A 21562-nucleotide genomic window follows, 5' to 3' on the forward strand; every position below is an offset into this window, starting at 1 on the left:
GCTCGCTGGCCGCTGCTGGTCTCGCTGGGGTTATTTCGCGATGCGCAGGTGGGCTGTAAGGACAGGCACGGCACAGGCGGCGGTTCTTGGTTCGGTCGGGGAGAGGGAATGGGAGGAAAATGGCAAAGCATCCCAAAGACACGTTCGTTGGAGTGGGGTGAGCTTTGAGAGGGAGGCTGAACGTGTCTTCCCTGGTATATTTTCACATGCAATTGAGTCGAGCCAATGCAAGGAGTAATTCTTCAGACAGCTGGTGCTTTGCGGTACTGGGGGCTTTGAGGCTGATGCTGTTCTGTAAAATGAGACTTTTGCTGCTGTCTTTAAATCATGAAGTTACCTTGTTGAGCAGCGGAAGTCGCGGCCCAGGGATTGTCCTTGCTTTCCTTTCCCACACCTTCCATCCTCCATATTGACTCGTGCTCTTCTTTAAAAACATTGCACTTGATCAGATTTCCTTCTCGAGATGGTTTTCTCATCTTCCTTTGATGACCTGAAATTTTCCCAGGCTCGTAGCATGCAGTGTTGTTAGCGTAAATGAACCTTTTCTCAATGGCCTGTCTATTGAAAAGCGGTGCCAGACCTGAGCTCCTGTGCTAACATGCCCATTTGAAGCAAGAATGCTGACCAGATGCCCAAAATATTGGGGTCAACGGTGCATCTGGATTCCCCTAGAGCTAGACGAGGCGACGCAGCGTATTTCTAAAACGCAGAGATTTGCGAGGAATGTGGCGCTGGTATGTCACTTGAGCGTACAAAAGCCACCTGTGTTTGATTAAGGTGCAGTCTCGCTTTCGGGACTAGCTGGATATTCTTTCAAAATGTTTTTCACAAGCCTTAAATTCCTGTTTAGGGATGAGAATTTACTAGATCTGTAGCCAGATAAAAATATGCTGCCTTAGTATGACCTGGTGCATGTGCTGTCCGGGTAGGCTGTGCAGAGGAGTTAATGGCAGCACAGAAGATGGCATGTGTCCTGTGGCACCGCGTGGTACCTGACTATAGACCTCTTGGGTGTGGGGACTGCCAGATCCCAGGGTCCTGTAAAACCACCAGTGTTGTGAAACTGGCCGCTGTTTTAGCGTAGCACCAGCTGTATCAGTGATGCCAAATGCTGCATGTAAAGTTTTGGGATATTCTGTGACTGTCATTTTTAGAGGGTGCCTGGTTTGAGCCCAGTTCTGTGCTCTCTGAAGTGGCTGAGAGCTTTGCCACTGATTCTGCTGAAAAAAAGGCATTAATATAGTAATGGTGCAGAGCAAAATTAGTGGTTTGTAATCTTAGGGTGTTTATTTACAGTGATACTTATTTTTTCTCATCTGTTTCAGCTGAACAAACCTGTTCACCTTGGAGCTACAAATATTGGTGATTTGAGATTTGAGCTCATCCCCCGCTGTTCCTGTGCAAGCAAGGACCAGAAAAATGAATATCCAGGGGAAAGGCTTCCCCTTGGACCTTGGAGGAAGCTTCACTGAAGATGCTCCGAGGCCACCGGTTCCTGGGGAGGAGGGGGAGCTCGTGTCCACGGATCCAAGGCCAGTTAGCCACAGTTTCTACTCCGGTAAAAGTGATGTGGTTAGAAATGAGACATCCACGGCAACACCGAGGCGCTCCGATTTGGATTTGGGGTATGAGCCCGAGGGGAGTGCTTCGCCAACTCCACCCTACCTGAAGTGGGCCGAGTCGCTGCACTCCTTGCTGGATGATCAAGACGGTATCAACCTCTTCAGGACTTTCCTGAAACAGGAGGACTGCGCGGATCTGCTGGACTTCTGGTTTGCCTGCAGCGGCTTCAGGAAGCTGGAGCCGTGCACGTCTAATGAGGAAAAAAGACTCAAGCTGGCAAAAGCCATTTACAAAAAATACATCCTCGACAACAACGGCATTGTGTCCCGGCAGATCAAACCGGCCACAAAAAGCTTCATCAAAGACTGTGTCATGAAACTGCAGATTGACCCCGACATGTTTGACCAGGCCCAAACAGAGATTCAGTGCATGATAGAAGACAATACCTACCCTTTGTTCCTTAAGTCGGATATTTATTTGGAATACACGAGGACAGGTGGGGAAAGTCCAAAAATTTATAGCGATCCGAGCTCAGGGTCTGGGACAGGTAAAGGGCTACCCGGTTATCTGCCGACTCTGAACGAGGACGAGGAGTGGAAATGTGACCAAGAGGCCGAGCCTGAGGCCAGCAGGGACTCGGCACCTTCCAGCAGGCTCACGCAGAAGCTGCTTCTGGAGACGGCCACCCAGCGCGCCGCCTCGGCTCGGCGCTACAGCGAGGGGAGGGAGTTCAGGTAGGTGAGCGCTGGGGCAGCGTCCCTTCTGCGGGGTGCCTCCGGGGAACGGCGCGGGGGTGATGGGAAGCCTTGGAGAACCTTGGGTGGTGGGGAGCGCTCGGGGACGGGGGAGCATCCGCATCGGTTCGGGGTGGTGTCGCGTGGGCGCTTTGGTGGAACGCAAAGCTTTATTTGAAAGTAGTCGGAGGTTATTTTAAGGGTGTCTTTGGCCGTTCCTGTCTGATTGCCCTGAATCATCCCTGCAGCACGTTCCTTACCTGGGGAAACTGCTGCTGGACGTGGTCTGGAGGCGGGTAGGGCTTGGTGGGCAGTGCAGAGCCGTGGGCAGTCCTCCTGCATTTGCGGGGAGTCGAGCGAGCTGCAGTCTCGGGTTGGCCATAGCCCACACCGGCAGCAGGTCAGTGTTCAGTTACAGGAACACAGGCGAGTACAGCTCGTGGTAAAACTTCTTGTAAATACACCAGGAAATTGTTGTGATGAGCCAGAACTAGAGGCTGCAGGAAGCTTGCAGGAGATATCCTCACTTCTGTAATGTTTATATGGGTCAATCGGGGATCACAGAGCTCCCTGAAAATGGTGCTGCTTTGTACACGAGATTCCCAGCACTGAATTGTAGCGGTGTCAAAGTCAGAATCACCAGAATCACAGAAAAGCTGCTACAGCTTTTCCCTCCATCAAAGTAATTGCTGGGTTTTTTAACTGGAGGAGTTGCACAGTTTTGCAGCCTGTTTTTTTTCTGGGTCCCCCACCCACTTCCAGCCAACATGGATTTTGAAACTTGCTGAGAGCTCAGTTAAAATTCCAGACAATTAACTTAGCAGGGAGCTCTCTGGGATCAATAAGCGTGTGTGTGTCTAACCCTTGCTGAATCAACAGAACCCAGCCAGAACACATTCCTACTTTTTTTTTTTTTTTTTTTTAAATAAAATCCCCTTGTTTTAAGACCTGCTTAGGCTAAAATCTGACGCTTTGTGAAGATTACGAAATGAAGTAGCTGAACTGTCCTCCTCAAAGCCGCCTGCCTTATGAAAAGCATTTCTGTGTTTAATCTCCCTCGGCCGTCCCTTTAGGCTGGCAGCTGGAAACGCATCCCGCCCCGCGCAAGGTCTCGGTGCCTTTCAGCTGGCGAAATGTTTTCGGTTTGATTCTTGTAGATTTTGAGGAGGGGATGTTGCGTGTGAAACTCTTGGGGGGAAAAAAAAAAGAATTCATGTGGACTCCCGCTGTTTTAATCAGGAGTCGGAAAAACAAAATCCCAGGATCCTGAGACTTTCCCATGGAGTTAATAAAAACCTTGAATGTTTCTTGAAGTGCGTTTTCACTGAGCAGTCAGGTACTCGCCATAAGTGAAGGATTAGAAAAGTCTACGATTTAAGTAACTTTTTATTTAAGCGATAATGGCTTTAAGATTGAAAATAACTTACTTGAGGTTCAGCTGCGTTTAGTTTTCTTACTAGAGCAGGTAGCAAAAACCTGCGTGCAACACTGCCCTTCTCAGCTCCGGCTTCAGAAAAAAATGCACTTTACCCATTATCTGAACATATCTGTGCCAGATTTTAAAATGGTTTAAGAAATATGCTGCGAAATAGAAACGTTTTGGAGTAGAGTTCCTCAGTCTTGGGCTTTTTCATACCAGATTGGAACAACATGAAATAAACCTTTACCTGGGGGATGGAGGTCAGAAAAAAATGCGTTACTATTAATTTGTAGTGTCCAGCAACCTGTCATTGTGGCTACTGACGCTCCGTTGACCTGTCGAGTAGGGAGGCACGGAAATGTTTACCGTTCTCTGCAGTGCAGGAGTCATTTCTCAGCCTGGAGTAACTGAAGATAAGTGATTTATTTTGTTTTTTAGATGTTGGTATGTCAGCTCTAGTAGCATCCAGAGCATTGCGATGGAAGATGCTGCCGAACTGCGTAATCTCTGCATTTTTTATTCTAAAAAAACTGCTGAGATACTAATTTATGAGGTGATTGTTCTTCTTTGTGCAAGACCTTGTGGTTGAATTAACTTATTTCCCGGATGTTGTATAGCAATAGCTGTCTTGAATAAGCTGGTTTTTAAACCGTAGCATCTTTATCCTGCAGACCTTTTTGTTCATTTACTTTCTCACCTGAGTAAGAGCGCTGGAAGCTGGCAGAGCTGCTTGCAGCAAGAAGCAATAGCTGCGTGCAGCATTTGAAAGGCTGGGTCCCAATTTGTTTTGAAAATTTCCACAAACCTTTTTTTTTTTGCGTATGTGTGGAAGAATTTCTCGTTTCTGTTCTTGGGGGAATGTTGAATTAAGCTGTTTTGCATTATATCTGAGGGCCTGTTTAATCTTCCCAAGATTGAACTTCTATTCCTTGGCTTCCATGGAAACTCTAAATAGAGGAATCTGAACAAATGCAATAGAAGTATTTGTCTGTTAGCAAATGAGCATCTTGAATCGGCTCCAAATTTTTTGCAGCAGAAAGTTCATAAATCTTGACGCGGTAGCTCTGCTCTCAAGGAGGGCAAACGTAAAAAATTCCTCAAACGGCAGAAGACAACCCGTTATTAGCGTTGGATATTTTGAAGGTGTGCAAATGTGCGTGCTTATGTGAGAATATCCCGAAGCCAAAAGCATCGCCGTTACCCACTGTGTTTTTGTATGCGTAGCAAAAGGCCAATAGTCATTATAGTTAGGCTCCTGCAAATTAATTGGACATTGGTTATGGATCAGTGAACTTCAAAGAGGGTAACCCCCGAAGATCTCGGGCATTAACTCGCAGCTTCCGAAAGTGACACTAACGTGGTTGTGAGGGCGGCTAAATCGTTCATTAACCTTCTTCTGACACGCCGGGATGGCGTTCCTCAGATCCGAAGAGCAGAAATTAAACCTGTGCCTAAGAACCCCCCTGCAGCCTGGTTTTTGAGCGCTCCAGGAAAACGCACACGTCTTAAAAAGCTGGAAATCTGGTGTTTGGTGGTGAAAGGTTGCAGTTGTGTCTTTTGTCGGGGTGGGTTTCTTCTGCCATCTCTTTAGCTTTGCATCAGAAGGGGTTCCACTCCGAAAGCGTTGGGGAGCGGCACTCACAGCCGTTGCCTTTGCTTTCTTCCCATGGTGGAAAGCAAGAAGAGCATACAGTGTTATGTGTGAGCAGCTCTGCTTTCGTCTCTTCTGAAAGACCAGCAAGCAAGGTTGGTTCTGCCAGTTGCTTTGGGTTTTGACCCCTGTCATGAAGTGCACAACGTGTTGAAAAGGAGACTTGGAGGTTGGTGATGAGAGGACATGTGGTGGTATTTGGGGAATATTGTGGTGAAGCTCGGATGGAGAAATTTCCCAAAGGGGACTTTGATATCCACGTGGTTTGTTTTTTTTTAAAGGAAGCCAGCTACATGATCTAAGCTTTAATTTCCAGAGTGCTGAGCTGACCAAGCTCATGGCGTTTCACAAGTGTTGGTGGTTCACATGAAAAGGATGGGTGACACGGTTCTCCACCGGGGCTGGTAGCAATCACCAGGAGAGTCCTTGCGCTTGTGCCCTCACTGGACACGCGTGAGAGCAGCTCTCCCCAAAACATACAGCCAGCACTTCTTCATAACAGGGTATGCAGAGAAAGCAAGTGGAGAAACAACTGAAGGAGGTTTTAGAGGGAGGTGACAACCTCTGGTCTGAGATGGTGCAATGATGAACTGTAGCACGGAGAGGAACGGTGTAGGCTGGTTCAGGGAAGATGCGGGATCTCTCCATTGCTTAGGCAGCGTAAACGGTCCAGCGGTCAGAAGCTGGGCCTGCATCACAAAGAAGCTAAAATTTAGCTGGCAGACCTAATTTTGAGGTTTGCTGCTTCATTTATAATTAAATATTAAATTGTGCACTTCTGACTCAAGACTGTGTGGTAAAGGAATCAGCGTTAATTGTACCGAACGGGTGGAAAACTGGGGATGCAAAATCACAAATGCTGATGTGGGAGCAGTCTGCATTTAGAAAGTTGAAGGCATGTGTTACTGTCTTACTGATGCTTCTTTTAACTGGAGAAGCAGCATGAGCACCTTGGAGCTACGCTGCTGGAGCTTCATGAGAGGTCGGTTGCCAGAAAAAAGCAGCTATGTTACACCCGTATGTAAAGGTGGAAAGAAAAGTTTTGGATGCTTAACTCGACTTAGCTTGAATTAAAATTGCTGGGCCCATAACAACACTTGTAATCGATACAACCCTAATTGGCGTCTGTGGCATTTCCAAATTTAAAGAAAATAAGTTACAGAATGGTAGTTTTGGTTCTGCATTGTTCTTGGGAGAAGTTAGTGAGTCTAACGGGGAGGTGGGGTCTGATGCTAATAGCACAAAGTGGTAATTTAGTGACTCGGGCGCTGTAAGATATACAAGACAAAGACTGATGGTGGTTTTGCACAGAAGTTACGCCAGCTTTTTAAAATACATTGTTAAGCTGATGGAACTTGTGCATGGAAATGCTTACATTAACAGCATAAAGTATTTATACTGGCGGTTGCCAAGTTTTAAAATGGATTTTATTTGAAGAAGAATACCTTTTGTGCCCATAGCTTTGCCTCTACACAAATCAAGATGAAGGAGTGGTGTATTTGTTGTTTGGTTATGAATCAGTGCTTTGGCTTCTTTTTAAAGACAGGTAGTTAAGCTTTTAGCACTCTTTTGATAAATGAGTAGTGTTTTCTCCCCTCCTCCAGCAAACAGCTACTTTATTTTGTTGTGATTGAGTTTTATTTAGATTACGGAATCTTTTCCCTTCCAAGCACGAAAGGAGAGTTATATCCCCCTCTTCTTGGTGCTGGGGAGGTTCAGAGTGGACATGGGGGGGGGAAATCTTCATGAGAAGGGCGATGCAGCCCAGGAACGGGTCACCAGAGGCGGGGATCTCCATCCTTGGAGGGCTTCACAGCTGGGTTAGACAGAGCCGTGGCCCGTCTGGTCCAGTGGTGGTGATGGTCCTGTTTTGATGTGCGCTTGCAATGATGGCACAAATCATGAGATACTGTGTTTTGAGAAGCGGGTTGGAAGTCGGGCTGGTTTGGGTTCTGCCTGGTTTCAGAAAGAATTGGGTGCTAAAAGGCTGAATGGGAGCTGAACCGATCCCGGGAAGCTGAGAAATGCACCCAGGAGGTGGGCCACGGGGTGGGTACACCTTGGTTTTGATCTGCCGTTCAACTTGGCTTTATGTTTTAAGAGTTTCTTTGTTGCCGCTATAATGGACTAATCCCTTGAATAATTAGTTACCATTGGACATTTTAAAAATGACTGCCTCTTGGATGTTTTAGTCTGTTAGATCCTGGATTTATTAACTATTGAGACAGACTGTGAAATCCTGTTACGCCAGGCTTTCTTGGTAGAAAAGGGACTGAGAAGGGTGTGGGGGTGTTGGGGGAACACACGCTGGCCTCGTGTTAGGGTAGAGCTGTTGACTTCCCCACCTTCCCAAGCTGTGCAAGAAGTCCTCCCTGCCCACTGGGCTGGGTCGCGGGCTGCCGGAGCACACCGTGGTCATGGGTCATCTCTAGGTTTGGGGCTTCTGAAGGTGCTCCAAGAAGTTACAGCACTGTGGCTGCACAGTGCGAGGCCAGTCATGCAGTCACTGTGCATCTAAAATAAATTTTATTAGAATCGGTGGAGAAATCTGATTTCAGAAGTGGCTGTATGTGTAGTGCAGAAAATTGCTGTGTTTAAAAAAAACTCAGAACGGAGGTGCTGATATCCTAAATCAGTTCCTGGAAATATCATTGGATTATTAGGCTCATCCTTAAGTCCATTAAGCAAATTACAGTTAATCAGTCAAATAAAAGAAGAAAGATCTTTTGCAAGGCCCTGTCTTTTGAGCCACATGCAGAAGCTGTAGTAATGTTTTAATTTTCCGTCTGTCAGTGAATGTATGCAATCACTTCGCTTCCTTATGTGGAGGATTTGAAATTAGAAACTGAGGTTAATTATCTGCATTAAATGAAATATGTGAAGCCCACAAAAGCAAAAACCTTCACGATTTGGTACGGTCTGTTAAGCTAGGCAGGCTGTTTCAGAAGGAGAGGGGTTATTTTTTCCCGGTTTTGTTCCGATTGAAGGGTTTTAGTCACAGTAATTGAAATGATTAAAAAGTCATATTGCTGGTGAATATAATTCTGAGCATCTTTCTGAAAAGATTTGACACTTTTGCTCTGCCTGGCGGCATGGAGCAGCCGGTGTTGTGCCGTCCCGGTGTGGGTGAGGCTGGGTGTCCTTGGTGCCTTGTTATCAACCTCTTCCATGGCAATGGGATGTCACAGCTCTGCTGCTGGGTTAGTGGAGGTGACTTGGAAGCAGAACAATACCGGAGGAGAGCTATGCTTTTGAGCGTATCAGATATAAAACGGGTCCAACACCATCCATCCTAATGCCAGTAATTAGCTAATTAGTGCCTGCTTCATTTGGAAGTGCAGCTTCGGACTCTGCAAAGAAGACAATCCTCTTGGAAATACACCATCCCCAGCTGGTTTTGGGGTGATTTGTTGAAGAGGCTAATTTTTTTTTCCCTACCACTGCAGTACAGATGTGGCTCAGGTTTGAGCTGCTCCGGGGGGTGCAGCGCCCATCTCTGCTCATCGGGGGCCAAGACGTCCCTTCTCTGGTGTGGCCCTGAATCCCCTGCTCATCATCTGGGCACTTCAGGAAAGGTCTCTTCTGGAGACATGCATCTTCTCGTTCCCCTCTGCCATGTGCCAGAACAAGCTGTTTTGCCCAAAGTCACGCTCAGAAATTAAATTGCAGCAGGTCACGCTTGCATGTAAAAGCAAAACCATCATTACTCGCAGCCCTGGTCTGAGTTCTTCACTGTTGTTACGGCAGTGATGAATTTAAGTAGAACCGTTGCAGTTTTAAGTGAGATTATCCAAATTCTATATAAAACCCACGTGGAAATTGGATTTTACCTTTGAATACTCCAGAGTACACTTTTGTGGTAAGACCTGGAATTTTTTGGTCCTGTGGCCCCCAAGATACAACCTGTCCTTAAAGTACCAGCTTTTAGAAGGTCTTTAGCTGATCTAAATAGCTAATAGATGAATAGCTTTCACCTATCCTGATGAGGAACAGCAGAGGGACGGAAAACTATAGCTAGAGGAAAAAAGCTCTTTGAAATACCCCAGTGAGACCTACTGGTTAGCACCAGGACCTCGTGTTAGTCCCTGGACCTACCTCCAGAGCTAATGACCAGACGCTACTGGGTTTTATTCTTCCTTCAACCCTCCGACCCCCACATATTCCCTGTGCTGTTGTAGACTGGAGAGTCTCAGTCCTCTCCCTCTCTCCATTTTCATTTTCCTTTTTTCTGGAGGTTTGGGGTTTTTGTCATTTATCTCCAGGGTTCAGAGAAATGCTGGTGCTGGGAGGAGGAGACCGGTAGGCGTGGGGAGGTGGGATTGCCTTTTTCTCAGCAGTCCACATTTAGAGTGGGTTACTCTGCTGGAAAACCGTGCCTTTAGTGTTCAACGGATTTACCCTTTTCAGTCATAAATTTTGGTCTTTTTCTTGGCTGGCAGTCAGCTTTTCAGACTGGGTGAGATTTATCTGGAAGAGGGGCTTCCTTGTTCTGCCATTGCTGCCAGCCTGGTCCAGGCGGTTGCCTTGGGACCTCCGTCCAGCACATGAATCCACGTGGGATCGGTCGTTTGGTAGCTGAGGACCTCTCCAAGCTTTCACAAGCAAAGTACAAATCAGAGCCGAGTCGCAGGAGAGCTCCTGGGAATTACAGGTAGGATCCAGGGAGAGAAGCGCGGGGACTCTGTATCCAGCTGTAGCTACTGGGTTTGATTAACTTTCTCCTGGCTCTGCCCCGTGGAAGTAAGAGCTGTAAAACCATTTGGCACCAGACATGCAAATGAGAGCTGGGCTGAAGCGACTATTACCCTCGAGGATCCCAAAAGAGGAATCAACAAATAGAAATTATTCTATTAGCAGGGCAAAGTTCACAGGTTAACCATCGTGTCAAATCAATGAAATACGGCCTTGATCTCCTGCACAAGGGCTTTATTGTGTATAAATAAGAGTGCCCGAGCAAAGACAGCAAGTTCTTGCACTGTAACATTTGCAGCGTGCTGAAGAAAGGGAAGCTCTGTACAGATTGCAGCACGAAATGCCTCCTTCGGACATCGGCTTCATTCCTAAAAGAGTGTAAAACATGACCTTGGAACCTTCTTGCTCTCCTTATGGCCCTACCCAGATTGGATTTCCACAGGGCATGTATTTTTTATTTTTTTAATAAAAAGTTGGGGTCTTTGGCTAAGAAGGCTTGTCTTTGTACTTTTAATTCAGTCCATGTGACTGTCATAACATTTATTTCTTTCTTAGGAGATGAAAAATGCTCCTTCTTGAGCAAAGCCACAAAAGAAAGCCATTGGGTACGCTGGCAACCTCAGGTGTGTGCAGCATGTGTCTTCTGCTGATCTGCTAGCACTGGATGAAGACCATCACCCCTTTGTTGCTTGGTCCAAGGCTCTGCCAGGAAAAGAAAGGGCAGAAGCTGCCTTCTTTGTTGTGGAATTATTTATATTTAATGTGTCTTTGAACATCTGCACGTTCAGGGAAGCTTTGTTTTCCTCTCTTGGGAAAAGCTTCTTTGAAGAGGCTCGCTTGACCTCTTTTCTTCAAGATGGGCCAATGCTGGCAAAAATAGATGAGCTTGAAACAAGATGGAAAAGGGCAGCGAGGGATGCGTGGATGTGTCGCTGCAGTGGAGGATTTGTCACGTTGTAAAACAGCATTGCGGTTTTCCCCTCCAGATATATGCAGTGAAGTTTGTGACCCGGGGGTGATCTGGGTGCTGCTGGCTAGGGAAGTTAGCCCAACTGGAGGCGTTTGAGAAGGCTGAGCATCCCGCTGTCCACGAGCGGTGGTTTTGGGTCTTCCCCAAAGGGGGCTGGAGGAGCCTGCTAAAACTGATCCATAAACCTTCCTTCTTCTGAAGAGAGGAAGCTTTCCAAATGGGCATGGGAAAAACTTTCCTTTGGTAATCCTGGAGATAACAGGTCATGCAGCTTCACCCAGCGATTCTTGCACAATAACTTGTGGTCAGGCTGAAGTGTCTATTTTAGAAAGGCATCCAAGTGATGGGAGGTCAAGCAGCATTTTTGTTATCTCTTCCCGTGGTTAGTTACTCTCACTGTTCTCAGTGTGTTCCTTATTGCTCGCTTCAGTTTTTTCCAGGTTCAGTTTCTAGCTGCTGGGTTTTGGTGTGTCTTTGCTCACTTTAGTGGCTTGAAATACCTTTGCATGTTTGAAAAAACCCTACCGAATGGGTGTGAAATGTTCTCCTCAAGTGGCAGCGGCTTTGTTATGGAAGGCCCTTTGGTTTTATTAGACTTTTCAACCCTCCGGTCGACTGTTAAACAAGCCATAGCTTGTCATGGTTGACAAACCTTCGCTCTGGTCTCAGACCTAACCTACCAGTTTAAAAGGCAGTATTCTTTTGTGTGCAGGTTTCTGGGTGGGGACCATCGGGCTTCTAAGGGAAATTAACTTGCGGCCTCTCTTTCCCCCTCCCACCTCAAATAAATTAAGTTTTGTGTTAACTGTTCTGTCACTTCCAAAGGCCAAAAGGAAATGTTAGCCTGTGCTTTAGGTTTTCTGCTACACACTAAGAGAGTAAGTAGGTGGGAATATGTAATTATAGTAAAAACAAAACAGCTGCACGATCAATGTCAGCCACTGAAGATAAAATGTAGAAAGTTTTTTTTCGAATGATTCATCCATAATTATTTAAAAACACGTTGAATTTATTCTTAAGCTTTGGAGAAGAATTCTTGCAAGGCTGGCGTTTGCCGTCTGTGATGTTTATACACCTGAGTAAATGCCTGTCTCAGCAGTTTGTCAGTGTTGAGCGCTCCAGATCTAAATCCCTTCAAAGGTAAACCCAAAGGTAAACCTTTGTCTCCGCTGGCCTTTCCGTCTCGAGTTTTGGCTGGTGAGGTGGAACCAGTCGTAGCAGTGGCTGGCACTAGGATAGGCAGGGTGCTGAGGCTCACACCGTTTTAATAACTGTTTCATGCAGATTTGCTCTCTGTAGGTTTGGGTGGCAAACGTTGTAGCAGCTGGATGACACAAATACGCTGGTGGGACTGGTGGAGCGGTGGTTGGGGAGCAGCTTTGTGTGCCCGCAGCCACGGGGCTATGTCTGCTTTCTTCTTTTTACGTCCCTCCAGCAGTATCTGTTGTATGGATTGTAGTGGTCCGGGGAAGAAGGGAGGGAAGCTCCTTTGGATGGTCCCCCTGGCATGCGGCAGGCTGGCCACATCTGATTTTAGGGGCGTTGGAAGGTGCAGCGCTTTTCCTCGTGGCGTGTCGTTGCAGGTGTTGCTGTTTCCTGCCCAACTGGGCAAAACTCAGTATTTTTATTTTCAGCCCTGTGGTGTTCAGGAGAAGGTAGCCTGCGCTGAGAGAGGGGCATTTTTCACATGCTTCTCTCTCTCTGTGATTGCCAAGAAGTTGCAAATGTGCTACACAGAACTGGCTGAAAATTGTTCGGGGTTGTTGTTGTTTCTATGCTAACAGCACTCTGCCCGACTCACCGGCCCAGATAAGCATCCGTGCAGGGCAGGGCTCTTGCCCACGTGGCCGGGAGGGCAGCCGGCACTGCAGTGGGTGTCACTGCCGAGCAACCAACGCCTTGCAGTTTCATCAGGCTCAGGGTGCGTTTTTCCTCCAGCGAGAGGCACGGCACGGCGCGGACGCCTGCTGCAGCCTGCGCAGCCTTTCGCTTTGCTCCGCTGCAGCAGAGCAGGGAGAGGAGGGGAAGGATCTCCGAGACCGACGAGTTGCGTCTCTGATCCAGACGTTCGCAGGGTGCCCTCAGTCCCCGGGACAGTTCATCGGTCAAGCTCCACTGCTCCATCACGCTGCTCAGATGGAAGAGATGAGCAAATATGGGGAAGGCAGAAACCCCAGCGCTTGTTCTAGCCCCTCTCCTGCTGCCTGCAGCTGCAGCTTTAGTCAAGAGCTCAGGGAGGCTTTTCTGATCCTGCAGCAGTCTTGGCAGAAAAGTCAGCTGGCCCCAGGTTGATCTATTTTCCTTTCTTGATGCAGTGCTAGAGCTCCTCTCCTTGAGAGCCGACTGTCCCTTGCAAATATCATTGACTTGGGCACTCTCAGCTGGGAGAGGTGGCTTGTTGGAGCTGTAGCAAGTGAGCTGATACCCCACCAATTTTATAGTGAAGATGCTGGCCTTGCAGTCCTCCAGTGCCTGCCCACAGCTCTTCCACATGCTCGGAAGGGTAGATTCTTCCTACAGCTCGCTGGATTTGCCTCCCCAATGGTAGGATACACTTGAGAGGCAGCAGTTGCTTGGGCTCAGCAAGGTCATCAGGATTTTGGTCCCTGATGGTGACGCCCTGAGTCAGCTCTGCGTGGATTGCTCCCTTTCTCACCTCGTGTAGGTTCTTCTGTCTGGAGCCATCAACCACATTGCCAGCAGTCAAGCTACGAGCAACCCTTTTTCTTTGTTAATTGCTGCCTGTGGCTTGGCACCAGCAATGTCAGAAACCCTCCCAGGTAGCCCATCTTGGGCTGTGGACTTGGGTGTAGTGTGTTGCCTCGGGTGGCACAGAGTGGCATAATCCTCTCACTTCCCAGCTTTGGAAATCATCCTGGAAGCCTGAGCTGAAGAAAGAGGGTGGGACTGGAGCCAAACCTCTCGTTCCAGATGGGACAGTAGTGGCAGGAACACCTATTGTCCACAAAGGCGTTGCCAAGCCACAGAAAGCAATTAGCAGGGAAGAAAAATGTGCTCCCTTTAAAATTTGAATTTTAAAAATAGTTTTTTCTTTTTAAATTGAACATACATATGTTGATATGCCAAGTAGGCAAAATCGGGATTGTAAGGAGCAAGCATCTGAAATTATCTAACTCGTGTAGTTAGCAAGTTAATAAAACAGGTTTGTCAAACAGGATTATATTCAGTCCTGAGCGATAGCTGAGCGTCAACAGGATTTATAACATCAGGTTGCTCTGCGCAGAGGACAAGTAAAACAGTCCTGAAGTATGGTAGAGAGGTCTCTTTCTAACCGTATTGCTGCCAGTGCGGTTATGGTGGAGATAGAATTTGAAAATTATTTTTTCCTCCTTTTTAGGGTCAGCTGTTCGTGTTACAGATCTAAACTGTGTATTAAACAGTCAACCCCTTTTTCACAAGCTCTCCCTTTCACAGCGGACCTCTCTGCACCAAGTCCCCCTCCCCAGCTGATGTTGCAACCATGGTTTATATTTGTGCTAGGCTGCTGGATTTCACCTGTTGCTATCCTAGCACTCAGTGCGTCAGTTCCCTCTGTATTACTGTATTTTGAGCGTGAATTTGGAAACAGAGAGCGGGATTTCAGTGGTGGGGACCTCAGGGGTGGGAAATCCTTCTCAGGCGCTGAGGGGAGCATGGAGATGGGGAGCACGGAGATGGGGAGCATCAGAGCGGCGGTGCTGTAGCGGGGAAGGAGGGGAGGGCGGTGGGAAGCATCGCCTGCAACCTGCGCCCTGCAGCGATCCGGGCTTGAGGAGGTGGAATAGAGAAGAGGGTAGATGGTGTGGCCCTGCGTTGGCTGGGGACCGGCTGACCGTGCGAGCTGTTTGAGGTCAGAGTGCCCTCCGAGTCCTGGAGGAGTGCCTTATTAGCATTTTACTACCGTTCCTGCCCCTGGCTTCCCATATAGACAAATCAGGCGTTTGTCATTTCTTGGGGAGAAGTGTGTTAAAGCTTGTCCCAGGCTCTTCCAAGCACACTGTTGGCTTTCTTTGAGTTAATCCTTCCTCCTTGCTCTTCCCGTGGTCCCTAAGATGCAAGATCCGAAAAGGCTGTGCCAATATCTCATCATAGCTGATCATAATTCTACTTCTCTCACCTGATTTCTTAAAATACTCATGTTCTTAGTAAGGACATCAACCATGGCCATCTTACCTGGTGTTGACAGTAGTCCTGCTTCAGGCTGGAGGTTGGACTACTCTGCTGCTCCAGAGGTCCCTTCCAGCCAATACCGCTGTGATTTTAGTTCTTAGTTAACTGCCAAGCAGATCCTTCTCTGTCACATGCATGTCTGAAGGACTTCATCAGTTTTTATGCAACAACGAGCCCCGCAGAAATTCATACACTCATGCAGCTGAAGTAGTGGCACTAACTGCTGGACTGGTGGCCAGGAGACAGGGAGCCATCACTGGAAAGAATCGTGAAATACAGTACGAGAGCCCTGTTCTGAGATAAAAGTGCAGTTCCAGCAACCAAAGCCACACGAGCAAGGAAAAACATTTTTTTTCTCCAAAAAAATACGCATCAAATTGAGGGATGAAACTGCCATACTGTAACAGCCATCTACGCTAGATTGTGTCCTTGTCCATCTCTCCTCCTCTGCACCTCTAGGGGTGTTTTTAAATCTCCCTCTTCTAAAAGGTTAAGCCTTAAAAATGAGAAAGGTATGTTTCCTTTCCTCTCAATCTCTCAATGAGTTTTAGTGTGCTGTTTGATCCTGGTTCTCATGCGTTGACTGCGTGGGAGCCTACAGCATTGGGTTACAAATGAAGCAGGTGGCTGTTCCTTTAAAAACTATAAGGCTTAAATCAAATTATGCAGTATTGAAATCGAGCATATTTTTCAAATAACAGAAGGAATGGATTTGTTGTTGTTGTTGTTTGTTGGTATGCACATTAGGATCCTCCCATGTTTTTAAATATCTGATCTAAAATCTGTTCTCCTGGTAGTGAATTTCTCTTTGCAGTGTGGTGACCAGAGGTCCTTCATCTCGCCTCCGAGGCCAGTGAAGGTGGGAATGGGCAAGGCACTATTTTTAGAAATCAGCAGTGATACATTCCAGGAACTCCTGCAGAATTTTTCAGAACTGAGTTTGAAGGTTTTAAGCACAGATAGGGAAATATGTCATCTGTGTAAATTGCTCTAAATTACCTGCAATTTGTTGGGAGTTGCCATTTCTAAGCGCTTATTGCAACTCTAGATATTTGAGGAAGCTTTTGATTATCCTGAGCTTGTAAAATGTAATTGGCTATTTCTTAATTGTTGTCCTCTGTGAAGTATAATTACCTGTAATGTAGAGCTTTTTATTTGTCAATGCCGCAAACAGGAAATCAAGAATGTCTGATTGAGATAAGTTTGGGGACTCCACCATGACTTGTAATTGCATCAGGTGACTCGTTTGTACTGGGACTGGTCTCTCCGGTAAAGTCCTGGAGGCCTTCAAAGAACCTAGAAAACTTAAATACCGTCTTTATGTCTTGTTGTGCAGAAGTCTGGCTTGTACTTTCCTAAAACACTCTTCAAACAACTACCGTCTTCTTAGCAAGGTAGTGGCATCTCTTCATTCTGATGTATGGCATGAAGTTTCAGGAAGAATAGGCTGAATTGGAATTAATTGCTTAAATGCAGTTAATCAGAAGATGTGGTAGAGCTTGCTGATGTTCAGGAATACCGTAGAGAAATCAGTTGATTAAAACTCAGCCTGAAGGAAGTTGATAGCTATAGAGAATCCCAGTTCTCCTCGGTGTGTGATGGTACCTGGATGTAGAGCAGAGAATAGGTCTTGAATGGCCATACCGAATTCGAATCTACTGCAGACTAAAAGTATGTCTTACCCCAGTCCGACATGTCTGCACAGGGAGTTGGTCCTCATGTCCCATTTGCTGCCGCTGCTTGGCTGCCCTTGACCCAGCCATGCTGGCATTCCTCTAGGACCAGGGCACGGGCTGGGAATGTGGATCTGCTGGGGTGACTTGGTTGGGGGGTATGTTGCATGGCCAAGGTCTACCTGTAAACTTGCATCTCCGCGGGTTCGTGTCATGCTCGCTCATGCTGAAGCTTTCATTGTCGTCATCGTCCCAAGTTGCATCTGTCCTTGGTGGGGCATTAAACATTATTACTTAATTGAACTTAGATGTTATTGGGGAAGTCTTTATTGTAGTTCTGGGTGGTTTTCATGTTTTGCAGCAGCAATAGAAGTGTCAGGCAGGGTACGTTCACCCCTCCTTCATCTCCACCCGGGCTTGGCTGTGCTGAGCCCAAGCGCAGCTCTGGGGAGCGGTGGAGCAAGATGTAACGTAGATTGACATGGCCAGCCTGGGGTTTTACATTCGGTGTAAGGGGGTGGAGAGACGTCAAGGGGAAATGAAAAGCCCTCCCATTCCCGCTGCAGTCCTGGGAGATGCTGTGCCAAGACAAGTTTATGAACGGCTCTGCTCCCATAACCGGGGGTTTCCAGAACTTTTGTGTACGTGTGTTTTCCGTACGTGCAGTCTGTAGGTTTAAATATCCGCCTCACTGTGCCTTTAGAGCATGACTTAGAAGCAAGAGCCACTTGAGAATGTCTTCCAGGAGTGCCTGGCCGATTCTGCCACCCAAAAGCAGCAGCGCAAGCTTCCTTTGGAGGAACCTCCTAAAAACAAAACCTTAAAATAAAAACCCTCTTCTTGCTAAACTAACTCTCCGCAAACATAGAATTATTTCGTTTTATTTTTGCTCTTTTGATGGAGAACCAGTGCCGAACAGTTCTCAGGGAGAGCGGTGAGTCAGCTCGCCCAACAGTGACTCTATTGATAGATGGAAGGAGTGGCGCTGAAGTCTGTCTAGTCATTGTTGGTGCTTGGCTGGAGCGCCGGGGGCTCCCAGGGCAGGCTCAAACACCTCTCGCCAGCCTTGGGAGATCAAACGCGATGAGTCAGGCCGCAGAAAGTCATGATAGGGCCCAAATTAATTAAATCTTCTTTTTTTTTTTTTTTTTTTTTTTTTAAAAAAAAAACCTGTTTTGAGAGCGGGAAGGGAAGGACACGCACGCACCGGGGTGTGTGGGACCCGCCAGCTCGTGTCTCATTGCAGGTTGACTTTTCTTGCATCTCCTGAGCTGCTCCAGTGGAAACTCGGCCCCTGCTCTGCTCCGCAGAGAGGGACATGCCAACTTTCTCCTCTCTGGATAGCCTCTCATTTCTCACCTTTCTATGTAAGGACGTGAGGCAGAGCTGGAAAATAAACACTTAGCACCGACACACCACTCTTACGTATCCCGTCTTCTGGTTATTTTTCATTTTAAAATGCATACAAGCCAGAAAACGTTTCAAGAGCGGCTTTAATTCATTCTAATTTTTGTGTAATTTTGATCAAGGTGGGAGGGGCAGGAGATGGCCAGATGGCGGGAAGTGCAGCCATGCTGCAGACCTGCCAAGGGCTTTCCCCCAGGTTTTCCCATCTCCTTTTCCCAAGGCATGGCTTTTTTTTTCAGGGGAGCCACATCCATGAAGCCCACACCTTCCGACAGAGCTTTGCCTTTAAACCGAACCTTCAAGGTCATGGGCGTGAAAAAGGTCCTGGGCGTGAAGGACCATATCCTATTAATGCACCAGCTCTTTACGCCAGCCCCATATCCCATGCCGTGCCTTGGGTTGGTACCGTCCCCTGGGCAAGAGAGGGTTACATCGGGCATTGAAGGCCTCGAACTTCACTTTGGTCTATTAAACGCAAGTGCCACACACTTTGATACCTCAGGCCATGCCGCCCCAAGCTTTCTTCAGGTGCTCTGAACACATGGTGTTCACCTCCCATCTCACCAGGCACCAGGAGCCGGCCAATTTTCAGCATAACGCACAATCTCAACTATTTTATTGCTTAATTTAGGCCATAAAGTCCCTTTGATGTGTTGTGTAATGCAACGTTCATTCTGAAAAAGTGGGTGGAGTAGCTTTATGGTATTATAAAAATAAATAAAATGCCTGGCAGGATTTTGAAACCACATGGTCATTCCTCCTCTCTCCACAGATAAGTTGATTGTTGAGAGAGAAATCTTGCTTAATATCTAACTTTGGGTGATTTATTTCTCCAGAGTCCTTTCATCTCCAGCATGTATTGGGTTATCTGTGACTTCTAATCTGATTGTTTTAAGCGTGATCAAAGAAACCAAGAGAATGCGCTTTATTTTCCCACTGTATGAACAGAATGCTGTTTGTACAGTGCATTACATCACCTGTTCCTGCTGCTCCTGAGTCCTGCACCAAATGGCTGCGGTATAAATAGAAAACAGAATGGACTTGTAGGGGGTGATGAAATTTGTTCCACTTGCCGAGTAAAACAGAGTTAACTCAACGAATGCTTTCTTCACGCCCGACTCTACCTCGGCACACAGCAACACGGGCTGAAAATGTTTGAAATAACTCGCTCGTGCGGGGTATCGAGACGGCATTCGGCAGCGTCGAGGAGCCGCGCCGAAAATCCGCGGGAGATGGCAGGCAGGGAGATTGCCGTCGTTGAAATTGCTGGGATTCTTTCCAGGCTATGCAAAGAAAGAGTTTGGCCTCGCGGCGGAGTCGTCGTGTTGTTCTAGCTGCGATGGTCCACGGGCAGGGTCTGCAGGGGGAGGTGGTCGCCGTCCTTGCCCAGGCTTGGTGCTGCAGGATGCCTGCACATGTGGAGCTCTGTGCCGTCCCAAAGCAACTTCTCCGTCGAAAGCAGCTTGCTTTTGGAAGGTCTGGAGGAGGTAGACCACAGGGACCCACCTAGTTGTTGCTGCAGGATGCAAACTGCATTTCTGGGGGATGAGCACTGAGGAGCGGGTCCGATTCACGGTGGAGGCCTAGAAGGTGCCTCTGAAGATGGGCCTGGGAGCTGCGTTTCTCTGCTTGCTCCTAAAAATCCTGAATTCAAGAAAGGATGTTTATTTTCTGACATGTCTTAACGCTTCACCACCATGTAACCTCAGCACTTCATGAAGGATGGCTGTCCGTCTCTCTGCAGCTTTGCCACGTCTCCTCCTGCTAACCTCTCCCAGCCTCTTCAGGGGCACTGAGCAGCATTTTCACTCCAATTATCTAATTGATTAACATATTTAACTTGGAACGTTTGTTCTCAGCCTGTGTTTGACTTTCATTTTCTTGCTTTTCTTGCAGACCAGGAGGGTAATCTGAAGGTCTGAAAGCTTGCTTGCTAGCTTTTCCAAGCTATAGCTATTGGCCTTAAAAAAACCAAAATAAAATAAAAAAAAAATCCCTCTCTCCTAAAACCCTCTCTCCTTGCTGACCTTGCCTTGACACACCTACAAGCCCGCATGAAAATCCCACCCTGGGTAAATAGCTCACATTTTTATTCAGAGGAGAACTGCCATGCACCAAAGGGTCAGGGAAAATCATTTGGGAGATAAGTGGTGGTTTTATCTTAAGCAATTAGTCCTTAGTGTTGGGTTGTTTTTTTTAATTTTCTAATTGGCTTGGAGGTTGTTCTTGTGCAGCATGTGGTCGCTGTAGGAATACTAAACTTGCAAAAATGGCTAAAACTTGTTTCCCCCGCCCCGTCCTGCCCCTGCCACCCCTCTCGCTGGGAGGCAGAAAGCCACCGGCATTTCTGACGTGCCATTACAGCAGGATGAGCTTAGGGCCACTATCTCCCTCATCAGCCTCCGGGTAGTGATCATCTGATACGTGGAAAAGTTTTGCCCATCCATCATTAAGCTGCTGGTGGTTTTTGCTCTCTGTAATCCCCAGGTTGAAGGAGCAGGAAGGAACCAGGGAGAGGACTGAAGCATGGAGATTTCCCTTTGGATGTTGTCACTGGGTGGGTTAGGGTCGGGATCAGCACGGCTTCGGCAGTGCCGACTGCTCAGGCACAGCCAGGTCTCCTCCTTGCTGCAGCCATCACCCTGTGCAATGGGGAATTGTCTTTCTCCGAAGCAAACCGAGCTGCTCTGCAATTTCTTTGCAGTGAATTATAGGAAAATAAGTTTGTCCTTCTCCCTTGAAAGCTGTGCAGCACCAACCTGGGACTGACTAAATCTTTCAGAGTTTCCCTGCGGGGTGCTGAGCAGTGGGAACGGCTGCGCAGTTACCTGGCCTTGTCCTACCCGCAGATCTGCCGCTGGCCGAAGCGGTGATACCGAGCTCGCTCTCCGGAGGCTCACCGGCAGCGGCTTGTTGCTCGTCTCAAGGTCATATTGCAAAGGTTGCTGTAGCCGAAACACTTCTTTTTTATTGTTTGCACAGCAGTCGTGTTTGGAGGCCCCTGCTTGCTCGGCTGCGGGGGGACGACGACGTTACGATTTGCATTTGGACGGGGGATTTTCCAGCCCTCGAGGAACAGCATCTTCCTTAGCGAAGTTTTAGTTTCCTTTTGACGTAGCTGGATGGTGGGCAGGGGCGGCCGTCTGGGAAGCTCCTCTGGCTCTGAGCCCTTGTGGGGGAAAGGGACTGAATGTGGGGGGTGTGGACTGATGAAATGATGAAAACGGCCGTTTTATTGATGCTATTGCAGATCCTAGAGGTTGGTCTCTGCGAGCTGATAGA

At 47.5% G+C, this 21562-nt stretch overlaps 1 protein-coding gene across 1 annotated transcript in view; it reads left to right on the plus strand.

Annotated features, from left to right (window-relative positions):
* Nucleotides 1–1228: 1228 nt before the first annotated feature.
* Nucleotides 1229–21562, plus strand: part of AXIN1 (axin 1) — a 71492-nt gene continuing 51158 nt past the window's right edge. The window contains exon 1 of the mRNA XM_009578555.1: nt 1229–2297. Coding sequence (XP_009576850.1) covers nt 1420–2297 — 878 coding nt within the window. The 5' untranslated portion in view covers nt 1229–1419. The remainder of the gene's footprint in view (nt 2298–21562) is intronic.

This window comes from Fulmarus glacialis, unplaced genomic scaffold (genome assembly GCF_000690835.1).
Source record: "Fulmarus glacialis isolate BGI_N327 unplaced genomic scaffold, ASM69083v1 scaffold42575, whole genome shotgun sequence".
Classification (NCBI taxonomy): domain Eukaryota; kingdom Metazoa; phylum Chordata; class Aves; order Procellariiformes; family Procellariidae; genus Fulmarus; species Fulmarus glacialis.